Source organism: Ruditapes philippinarum, unplaced genomic scaffold, assembly GCF_026571515.1.
Source record: "Ruditapes philippinarum isolate M1 unplaced genomic scaffold, ASM2657151v2 ctg7056_1_1_1_1, whole genome shotgun sequence".
In the NCBI taxonomy this organism is placed as follows: domain Eukaryota; kingdom Metazoa; phylum Mollusca; class Bivalvia; order Venerida; family Veneridae; genus Ruditapes; species Ruditapes philippinarum.
In genome coordinates this window covers 28382-38730 of record NW_026863980.1, presented here as the reverse complement: position 1 = coordinate 38730, position 10349 = coordinate 28382, and the positions used below count along the sequence as shown (strand labels likewise).

Here is a 10349-nt window from a genome sequence, read left to right as displayed (position 1 = left end):
AAAGGCTTTTTGAGTTATGCTCTGGACAAAAATTAATTTTGAAAAATAACAAAGGGCAATAACTCAAAAATAATGCAGGGTAGAGTTATCATTCTTAAGCACTGCACTCCTCCTCAATGAGATCCATCCACCTTTGAAGTTTGAAGTTGATACCTCAAATACTTTTAGAGATATGTTTCTGTTTGTATATTTTGCTAAGAAACAAGAGCCATGTCAACATGGCCATCCCCCACCGAATGTGTTTGCTTATTGGAAGAATGTATATGTAGTAGAGCAGAATAATTCCATTTTAAGAGGTCTTTTGGTAATGAAAACTGATGGCTATAGTGATTACAGATTTGAAACCTATGTGAATACTGATGGCTGAATATAACAAAGGGCAATTACTAAAAAATAATGCAGGGTAGGTTATCATTCTTGTGTGCTGCATCCCTCCTCAGTAAAATCTATCCACCTATGAAGTTTCAAGTTGATACCTCAAATACTTTTTGAGAAAAAAATTGAATTGAAAAATTAAGTATGAAAAATAACAAAGGGCAATAACTCAAAAATTATAAAAGGTATCATTCTTGTGCACTGCACACCTCCTGAATTAGATCTATGCACCTATGAAGTTTCATAATGATATCTCAAAGGCCTTTTGAGTTATGCTCTGGACAAAAATTAATTTTGAAAAATAAAAAAAGGGCAATAACTAAACAATTATGCAGGGTAGAGTTATAGTTCTTGTGCACTGCACTCCTCCTTAATGAGATCCATCCACCTATGAAGTTTCAAGTTGATACCTCAAATACTTTTTGAGATAAACTCTGGACAAAATAGTATGAAAAAGAACAAAGGGCAATAACTCAAAAATTGTACAGGGAAGAGTTATCATTCTTGTGCACAGCATTCCTCCTCAATAAAATCTATCCACCTATGACATTTCATGTAGACATCTTAAACACTTTTTGAGTTATGCTACACTCGGGTGAAAAATTAGGTATGAAAAATAACAAAGGGCAATAACTCAAAAATTATGAAAGGTAGTGTTATCATTATTGTGCACTGCACACTTCCTGAGTGAGATCTATGCACCTATGAAGTTTCATGTTGATATCTCATAGGCTTTTGGAGTTATGCTCTGGACAAAAATCAATTTTGAAAAATAACAAAGGGCAATAACTCAAAAATTATGCAGGGTAGAGTTATCATTTTTGTGCACTGCACTCCTCCTCAATGAGGTTTATCCACCTATGAAGTTTCAAGTGGATAACTCAAATACTTTTAGAGATATGCTCCGGACAAAAATGTCAGAGGGAAGGACGGACGGAAGGTCGGACGGACGGAGACTATTTCTTTATCCCCCGCCGCCTTTTCGGCGGGGGATAATAATGGAAAATAGGCATAAAAATTAGCACAAATCTGGGGTAACTACCTATTAAAAACTTTCAAAACCACAGCTTCAGCATCTGATTCTGTCAATACTCCAATCTTATAGAAGCAGAATAAAAATGCTGCAAACGCCATCTCATGACCTGAAAACACAAAATACATGAACACGTTTGTTTTGTTGGTTTGTTTGTTTCATTTTACGCCTTTTCCTGACAGGATCTCAGTCATATAGGCGGGTAGTTTCCTAACCATCGTTCCTGGAGAGTTACACCAGTACTAGATTACCTTCCTCCGCGCTAAACTACCAAAGCATCTCCCGGGGATTGAACCAACGCCAGAGAGGTAACTGGATTATGTGTCATTGACTCTAACCCCTCGACCACATACATACATTGTAATTACATGTAATTAAATCACGAGTCATTGAATTACTTCTCTATCCTGTAGCTATTTCATATGACTATACTGTAATACACTTTATTATATATTATTACCACTCACTATTTTTGGTAATGTTAATTTCCCATAGACCAATGGGAATTATTCTTACAATTAACTGTGTGTACTATGTGACTAAAAATTTCACAGGTAAAAAAATCTGAAAAAATAAAGACCTATAGAAACAGTGTCCTAATGAAGTATTTGTTAAGGGTAATAAAATAAATAACACATAGGTTTCGTATAAACACTTGATTTTTATTCTTACATCCTACAACCATTAGTATCTAATCATGCAGATACTTGAAGTGAACAACTCTCAGTGTCCTTCTGGCAGTAGATAAACAAAGTTTTCATTTTAAATCACTTTCACCTGTATGTTGTGAAAACATGACCAATTACTGTGAATTTGCTTAATTTCGTGGGCATGAAATTTTGTGATTTTGTCACAAAGAACATTTTCATGTCTTGTAAAATTCGTGGGCTGTTTATCTATTCCAAAAGGTATAATGCAAATAATGTGACGCAAAATAATCTTACAGCAGACAAAATGAAATTTTGTTAAATCTTAAAAATAGAGAAATGACCTATCCACAAAACCACGAAAAATTATTTCCCCGCGAAAAATAATGAATTTGGAGTAATTATCAAATTAGCATTTTCATCTTACCTGTACCATAATCTATTCTCGTTTGATTGCCGAAAGATTCCACCAGGTACACTGCTATTTCTTCACTGCTCTTTTTGTATTTATCTTCTAACATATCTTCTATTAATTGTTTAGCATTCTGTCAAGCAAAGATATATTATAATATCACAGCTCCTACTGTTAAAAATAATTTTCTCAAGATCTAAAGCTGCATGATCCAGGTGAGCCAAAATATTTCCAGAAAATCAAATTTGAGAAAAAATGTAATTCATGTACTTCAGATTTTAAAAAAAAGTAGGAGATTCAAGATTCCAGCAATAATTTACAGGCTGTGTGTGATTAGTGGCTGATTTTGTTAAGCATCTTTAAAATTTCCAAATCCAAAATAGCACCTTTATAAAACACAATTAGCTGTTTCTACAAAAATACATAATTTATTTCTGAGGCTTAATGTGCCTTTAAACAACAGGAAAATCAAAAACAAGTTTCAAACCTGTTGTAATTTGTTAAACCAGTCCCTAAAAGCTGCATTACCAAATCTCTGTGGTTGATCTATAGGTGGGAACTCGGCTATCCAGCTGTCTAATGTCTCTAGTAGCTTTATCAGTTGTGTTACAGTCTGTAGAAAGAAAATGTAATAGACTAAATAAGGTACATTGTATATCTAAGCATTTAAACTTTGTTGCTAGCAGGGCTTCCGTTAAAAGAAGTTTGGGAGTTATTCATTCCTTCATTTTGGCTTGTGATGCTTTACCTTCTTTACCTATATATTGTGATTTCCAGTGTTAGAGATTTTGCAGTCCCTGACTTCCAAAATTTAAAACTTAATAGAAGCCCTGTGCTAAGAGTGTAAAGATTGTATACCTCATATGGAACCATGTATTTTATTTACATTGTTTGAAAGTATGTAAACATACAAGCAAGTAGAAAATTAACAAAGAATACATGATATGATGATATATTAGTGATATCTTATACTTGATATTTTAATTTTTTTAGAGATATCTTGTATTGATATGTCTGTGATCTGGTATCATAATTATCAGTAATATTTGTTTTCTGATATTCATATTAAAATCAGTATAGTCTATTATATGTAATATGCTGGTGATAGCTATATAACAATACTGATATATATCATCAATATCTCATATGACATTGATATATCACTGATATTTGTGACTTGATATTGACACAATGACAATATATGTTAGCATATATTGATATATCAGTGGTATTTGTTACACGATACTGATATATTGTGTACCAGTGAATGTAATATATGTTACATGTACCTGATATTGACATATCAGTGATATATGATACTGATATATCAGTGATTTATTTTACTGTGTGTTATCTGATATTGTTATATCAGTGATGATATTTGATTGATGTATCAGTGATATATTTTACTATCTGATATTGATATATCAGTAAGTTATAATTCTACTTGGTATTGATACAATGGTGAAATATGTAACCAGATATTGATGTAAAAATGATATATATTTACTGATATTATATTTACTGATATTGATATATCAGTCATTATCTACATTTGTTTTACCTCATGTATGAATATCAGTGATATTTCAGGGTTTTACGGGACGCAGAATTTTGCGTCCCTATACGCATAAATTTTGACATGTACGCATATAAGTTATCCACTTGCGTCCAAGTGTACGCACAAAAAATAATCCTAGACAATAGATATTATTGTTTCTGGCCCGACATAATTTTATCTCTTTCTTCTCGAAGCTCACAAAATTCCATTTAAATCTAATACAGCGAGCAGAAAATGCTTGCATTGTTTATTTCGGAAGTTAACATAATTGAAATCTACTGCGCATGCTCTTTGCAAGTGCCCGCTGCAGAAACTGATGACGTTTATCGTGCAAGCTACAGTAACTGATGACGTTTACCGTAAAATCTATTTTAGGTAGCTGTTTTTGGTTTTTCTGTTGCTATATTTGGACGGATTATTTATAACAAGCAATTACTATTGGTTAGCGTATCCAATGTCGATGCGAATGTATTTTGTACATGAATGGCGATAATAAAAAGGCAGTGCTTTTTGCAAACTTATTTTCATAGTGTTATAGAAATTAAGTCACTGGGTATGTTATTATCGTTGGTGTTATAAATATAATGGTTTCGGCGAACTTAACTTTTGACTGGGACATCAAGTATGCCCCAGCTTATGAGGAGGTGCAAAAGCGGTTTCGTCAGCCTTTTGTTATATGATATTTTTAAAAACGCAACATATTTAGCTGAGTGGTCTGTAAAGTTATATATTGTGTGTTTACTAGTTCAGCTAAAATATTTACAAATAGATCAGTAAAAATTTTCAGTCTGTTGGTGTAATCACCTTATCAATAACAAAATATGCTACTAAAACTTGACATTCCAGCCACTCAAAGACTTATAAGCCTTGGAAATAGCACAAAGGGCTACTAAAGGGCTATAAAAAACCTAGTGATAAAAGATATTGAAATCATATACTTCTAATTATGAAAACAGTACAATTTACATGCATATCTCTTACAGGGTAAATAAATGATTTTAAGCAAAATAGAGTGGTCTTCATAGTCTTTTATAGTGAAAATAATTTTGGACCCCTAAAATTCAGGCCTGGACCCCTACTTTTCTAGGCTGTGCATCCACTGGACCCCTAAAATTTCAAAGAGATGTAAAACCCTGATATTTATTACCTCATATTGATATATCAGTCATATATTTGTTATGGCTACATCAGTGATATCAGATATCAACATATTTACCCATATCTGTTACCTAAATATTGATATATCCAGGGCTCACACTGGCTCAAATAAAATAATAGCCAATAATTTCAACTTAAAAAAATAATAGCCAAAAGTTCAGCGGACTATTCACGAATTAGCGATTAACAACATAAGCAGTTGATTAAATAAACATTACATTTATATAAAACTTTCAGTTTTATAAGGATTCTCAAATAAACTGATACATTTGTGTATATTGATAACTACCTTTTTTTAAATAGAACCACAACTTTAATTGTTATTATAGAACAGAATAAAAACGTTATAATTAGTATAATTACTGTATAACAATAATATTAAAAGATTCATTATAACTTTACATAATGCTGTTATCAGACAACTTTTTTGTTTGTTCTAATCAAATTTTGTCAGCTATAACCACTGTCAATTTCCACATTTCACACAGAACTGGCGTAGATCTAGGACATAATAGCCTATAGAAATAACACAAGTTTGCAAACTCATTCACAAAACGCAGCCTTTTTTCTGAATAATTTACTGAAAAATATCATCATCACCAATGTAATACAAATTTTCTGCCATAGTAGTAAAGATTTTTAAACAGAACATAGCTTATTTCACCTTTAAAGAAATATCAAAATTATCGGTGTCGCGAAAATATGTGACAATCGGATTTTTCCTGTTTTCTGAAGAAATATTCACAATTTTGGTCGTTGTGCAAATTGTTGTTGGGAAGTTAATACTTTTTAAATATTTTATCATTGTTTTCCACTGGCGATTTAGTCAAGTAGCTTAAAACAAAAAAAATCAAAATTTGCAATTACTGCAATTCACGGTAAATTTTGGGTTAGTCAATATCCAGTTTATCAATTTTAAAACGATTTTTGTGGCTAATTGACGGATATTTGATGGCTATTATAAATGCTGGACAATATCTTTAAAGTACTTATACAATTATACATCTCGCATTTATTTTTCCCCTCGGGCAATATAGTTAGCAGCACGTGACCGGTAAAAAGTTGACATTCAATTAAATGCACCCCGCTGGTGTTAATTGGGTTTACTACATTCATTATCGATTTTTACACCTTATATAAACACTGTTGGAAGTAAAAAAATAATCGCCAGATTTTGTAGCCAAAATGCAAAAATAATCGCCAATCTTATAAAATAATCGCAAATGGCGACTATGGCGACCGACAGCGTGAGCCCTGTATATCAGTGACTAAGTCTCAGCCAAACAGTTACAGTAACTTACAGGAGACATTGTACTATCTGCTGTGATCTTTTTCCCTTTCACTGCATTATTCATGGCTAGTATGAAACCAACTAGATCCTGGTATGCCTGTGATTTTTCCCATTTTGGTATTATTTCTGGAGGTGGACCAACTTCTTTCTTTGGTATCAGAAACTCATGACTTTCAATATCAAACTGTGATTCTTCTTCCTGGGGAATGTTTTCTGTAAATTTAATATAAATCAATTAGTTAATAAAGTTATAAACGTTCATGTAAATGGTGTATACTGCATTCAAATAATCTATATTTTCTGGCTATAACATCACACATGCTTTGCCAATACTTGCTGGTCTTTGTGGTCCCGGCCTTTGAAAAAGGTCAGGTCTCTGTCGAGTTACACTTGCGGTGACTTCGAGATTACATACATTGCGTATCTTCTTAAAACTTGAAATGATTGTAATGACAGCTTAAATTCCTTTAAGAGTAATCAATGCCCTACCATTTGGTACCAAGATATTGAAAATTGGTGAAAAAATGTTGGGAGTTATGGAGTTCATATTAAGATGAGTGTTGAAAAATGAGCGGCGAGTTGCATACCTTTACTAAATATCTATACTGTATATCAATTTTTTTATTTTTTGTGGGAGATGAAGGTAATTGAATTAAAAGCATATATACCAAATATTAAAACATGTTTAAAATGAAAAATACTGCAGTTTACATGGTTTTGAGAGGTAGAAGGGTTGTAGAGTGGGTGAGGTGGGGGGGGGGGGGGGGCGGGGAGTTGGCCCGGGGTAGTGACCAATCAACGCGCCGAACACCTATGTTCAGCTGGCAGTGAGATCCTCATAATATTAGGATATTTTGTTACATGATATGTTATAAACGTTCATCGCGATAATGCTCTATGAAGAGTGAGGCGATTGATGATGATGTTTAAACAAGAGCTGTCGGAAGGACAGCACGCTCGACTATTCTAAGTGCTTGATAGTAAAAGAGCCTTGATAATGTTAAATTTTTTAAGTTCACAAAAGGGCTAATTTTTTTTTATAAATTCATGTTATAGGCCTTAGAGAGAGTCTAATTATACAGTATTGGCTTGACTATTCGGAAGGTAATGTCACAAGGGTGTTTTATTGAATATAATAATACTAATTACCTATGAATACATAAATTTGACAGACAAGGTACAAAGGCTTGTTATTAAGATGTTTTATCAAGAAATCACTGCTTTATTATTATGAATGCATAAAATTGTCCCAAAAAGGCACAAACCCTTCAGTAGTTATTGAGATAACAGCTTACAAACAAAACTTTACCATGAAAAATCAGCCTAAATGCAAGATAGAATTATGGATCTTTGTCAGTGACCTACAATTATGACCCTAAAAGCATATGTGAAGTTTTAAATAAATATCTTTAATAGTTATTGAGATATGTAAAACTTGCATGTAAATATTAACCAAGAGACTAAGTAGAAAAGGGGATATGAATCAGCCTTAATGCAAGATAGAGTTATGGAACTTGGTCAGTGACATACAATTATGACCCTCCAATTACGACTCTAAGTGCATGTGTAAAGTTTCAAGCAAATATCTTTGAATACCTTTAACCTTTAACCAAAATTACTAAGTTTCAAAGGGGCAAATAATTCTGCAAATATTGCAGGCAGAGTTATGCAATTTTGCACACTGATGTACATTGTTACTACAAAAAAGTATTTTAAATTTCAATTGAATATCTCAAGCAATAATTGAGATATTTGACTTTACAAAAAAACTTTAACAAAAAAAATTTCAAAGTTCCAAAGGGGCATATTTCTGTCAATATTGTAGGCAGAGTTATCCCACTTGTCAATCTGATGTACCTTGTTACTATAAATAAGTATTGTAAGTTTAAATTGAATATCTCAAGCAATAATTGAGATATTTGACTTTACAAAAAACTTTGACCAAAATTTCTTAAGTTAAAAAGGGGCATAATTTTGTCAATATTGTAGGCAGAGTTATCCCACTTGTCAATCTGATGTACCTTGTTACTATAAATAAGTATTGTAAGTTTAAATTGAATATCTCAAGCAATACTTGAGATATTTGACTTTACAAAAAACTTTAACCAAAATTTCTAAGTTAAAAAGGGGCATAATTCTGTCAATATTGTAGGCAGAGTTATCCAACTTGTCTATCTGATGTACCTTGTTACTATAAATAAGTATTGTAAGTTTCAATTGAATATCTCCAGCAATAATTGAGATATTTGACTTTACAAAAAACTTTAACCAACGCAGACGCCGACGCGGACGCTGACGCCGACGCCGGGGCGACTACAATAGCTCTCATATTCTTCGAATAGTCGAGCTAAAAAAGGAATTCATCTGATTAAAAAACAAAAACACTAAAAGAATACAGTGCAATCTTATTTCAAAAACAACAAACACACAGTTTCTTTATCAGACTCCGTATGTCTGATGTTGTCAAATCAATATTAACTTTTTTCACGGGTAATAAAGAAAAATCTTTAAAAAAAATAATCACCGGTGTTTTCGGCAGCCATGATGATCTGTGGAAGTCATGCGCTTGATGGCCTCAAGCGTCCATGCAACTCAGTGCTTGGGAAACAAAGTAGCGAAAAGAGCCATAAATAGGAGTAACCCACTATTCAAATTATTGGTCTATGATACTTTGCATGGGACTCTAAAATTACTTTTTTGAGCTACAAATATGAAAAACCAAAAATTATCGTTTTCTTGATTATAATGCAGATGGCAAAATGAATTTTGATATGTAGAAAAATATCTGAGTGGGGGAAAAATCCCGGGATCGCCTATAGAAAAGCCGGGACCCGGGATCGTATTAAACATATAGTAATCCCGGGAATTGACCTCCTATACTCTCGGTGTATAACTATTATTATCATCAACATTTGAATGTTTTTGTAGAGATTTCTGAATAAGTTCTGATTTGTAGTAGTTATAAAAAATCTGTAAAAATAACGTATTTTTTCCCGATTTTCGGGATCGTATTAAAAAATATAGGGATCCCGGGAATAAGAGGTTAATACACGGCAGGAGAGGGCCGGAAGGTGATAATCGGCCCGTAAAATGAATAATGGACCCGAGGACTTTAGCCGTGTATTAACCTCTTGATACTGCAGTTCTCAGAAAAGCTGGGATCGCATTAAAATATATAGAGATCCCAGGAATTGGCCAGTTCAAGAATATAGATTTCAGAAAAGCTGGGATCGTATTAAAACATATAGGGATCCCGGGATTTGACCAATTCAAGAATATAGTCTTTAATTTTTCCAATTAATTAGGCATATAATTATAAGTATTGTGATTTCCGCATTTTAAGTTTGTTAATAAATAGCTCTAAATATATTCATATCCTAATTTAAATTAATTTAACGTTCATTACATACAATAAAAATAAAAACTTATAGTTTAATCGTCTTTCATTACGAAAATAATCAAATAATTTTCCCTCTATATCTAATACGATCCCGGATCCCGGGCGTCCCGGATCCCGGGCGTCCCGGATCCCGGGATTTCCCCCATCCAAGTATCTGCTCTAAAAAAACTCATCTTTTTAATGTCAGAGGTTTCTATACCAAGGCATTTAACTCGGTTTTGTTTTTTCACTCACATTACTTTAACTCCAAACATGTTAAATTTATAGACATTTCCCTCCAAATATTTACATCTGAGATATCCAATAGAAAGTTTAACCAATTTTATTACATGCGTTTCGGTGGTTTATAGAAATATATCAGTGATATAAAACTGGTAATTTCACTGTTTGAAACAGTGAAATAACCACTTTGATAATTTCACTGTTTTGAATTTAAGCCCCTTACGTTGTTTCAATGAAATACCAGCGTGCA

At 32.8% G+C, this 10349-nt stretch overlaps 1 protein-coding gene across 1 annotated transcript; it reads right to left on the bottom strand.

Annotated features, from left to right (window-relative positions):
- Positions 1-1413: 1413 nt before the first annotated feature.
- LOC132723994 (serine/threonine-protein phosphatase 2A activator-like) lies at positions 1414-9079 on the bottom strand. The gene is made up of 5 exons (XM_060708802.1): positions 9002-9079; positions 6488-6690; positions 2955-3080; positions 2483-2600; positions 1414-1517 (listed from the first exon to the last, which is right to left on the bottom strand). Exons 1-5 carry the CDS (start codon positions 9018-9020, stop codon positions 1414-1416), a joined length of 570 nt encoding a protein of 189 aa, XP_060564785.1. The 5' UTR covers positions 9021-9079.
- Between the last annotated feature and the right edge of the window lie 1270 nt (positions 9080-10349).

What these genes read in the sequence shown, in the direction of transcription:
- LOC132723994 (XM_060708802.1), bottom strand. An exon ending in GGTTTAACAAATTACAACAG is followed by an intron (nt 2,601 to 2,954) that starts GTTTGAAACTTG and finishes TTTGCTTGACAG; the next exon opens with AATGCTAAACAATTAATAGA. An exon ending in GAGAATAGATTATGGTACAG is followed by an intron (nt 1,518 to 2,482) that starts GTAAGATGAAAA and finishes TTGTGTTTTCAG; the next exon opens with GTCATGAGATGGCGTTTGCA.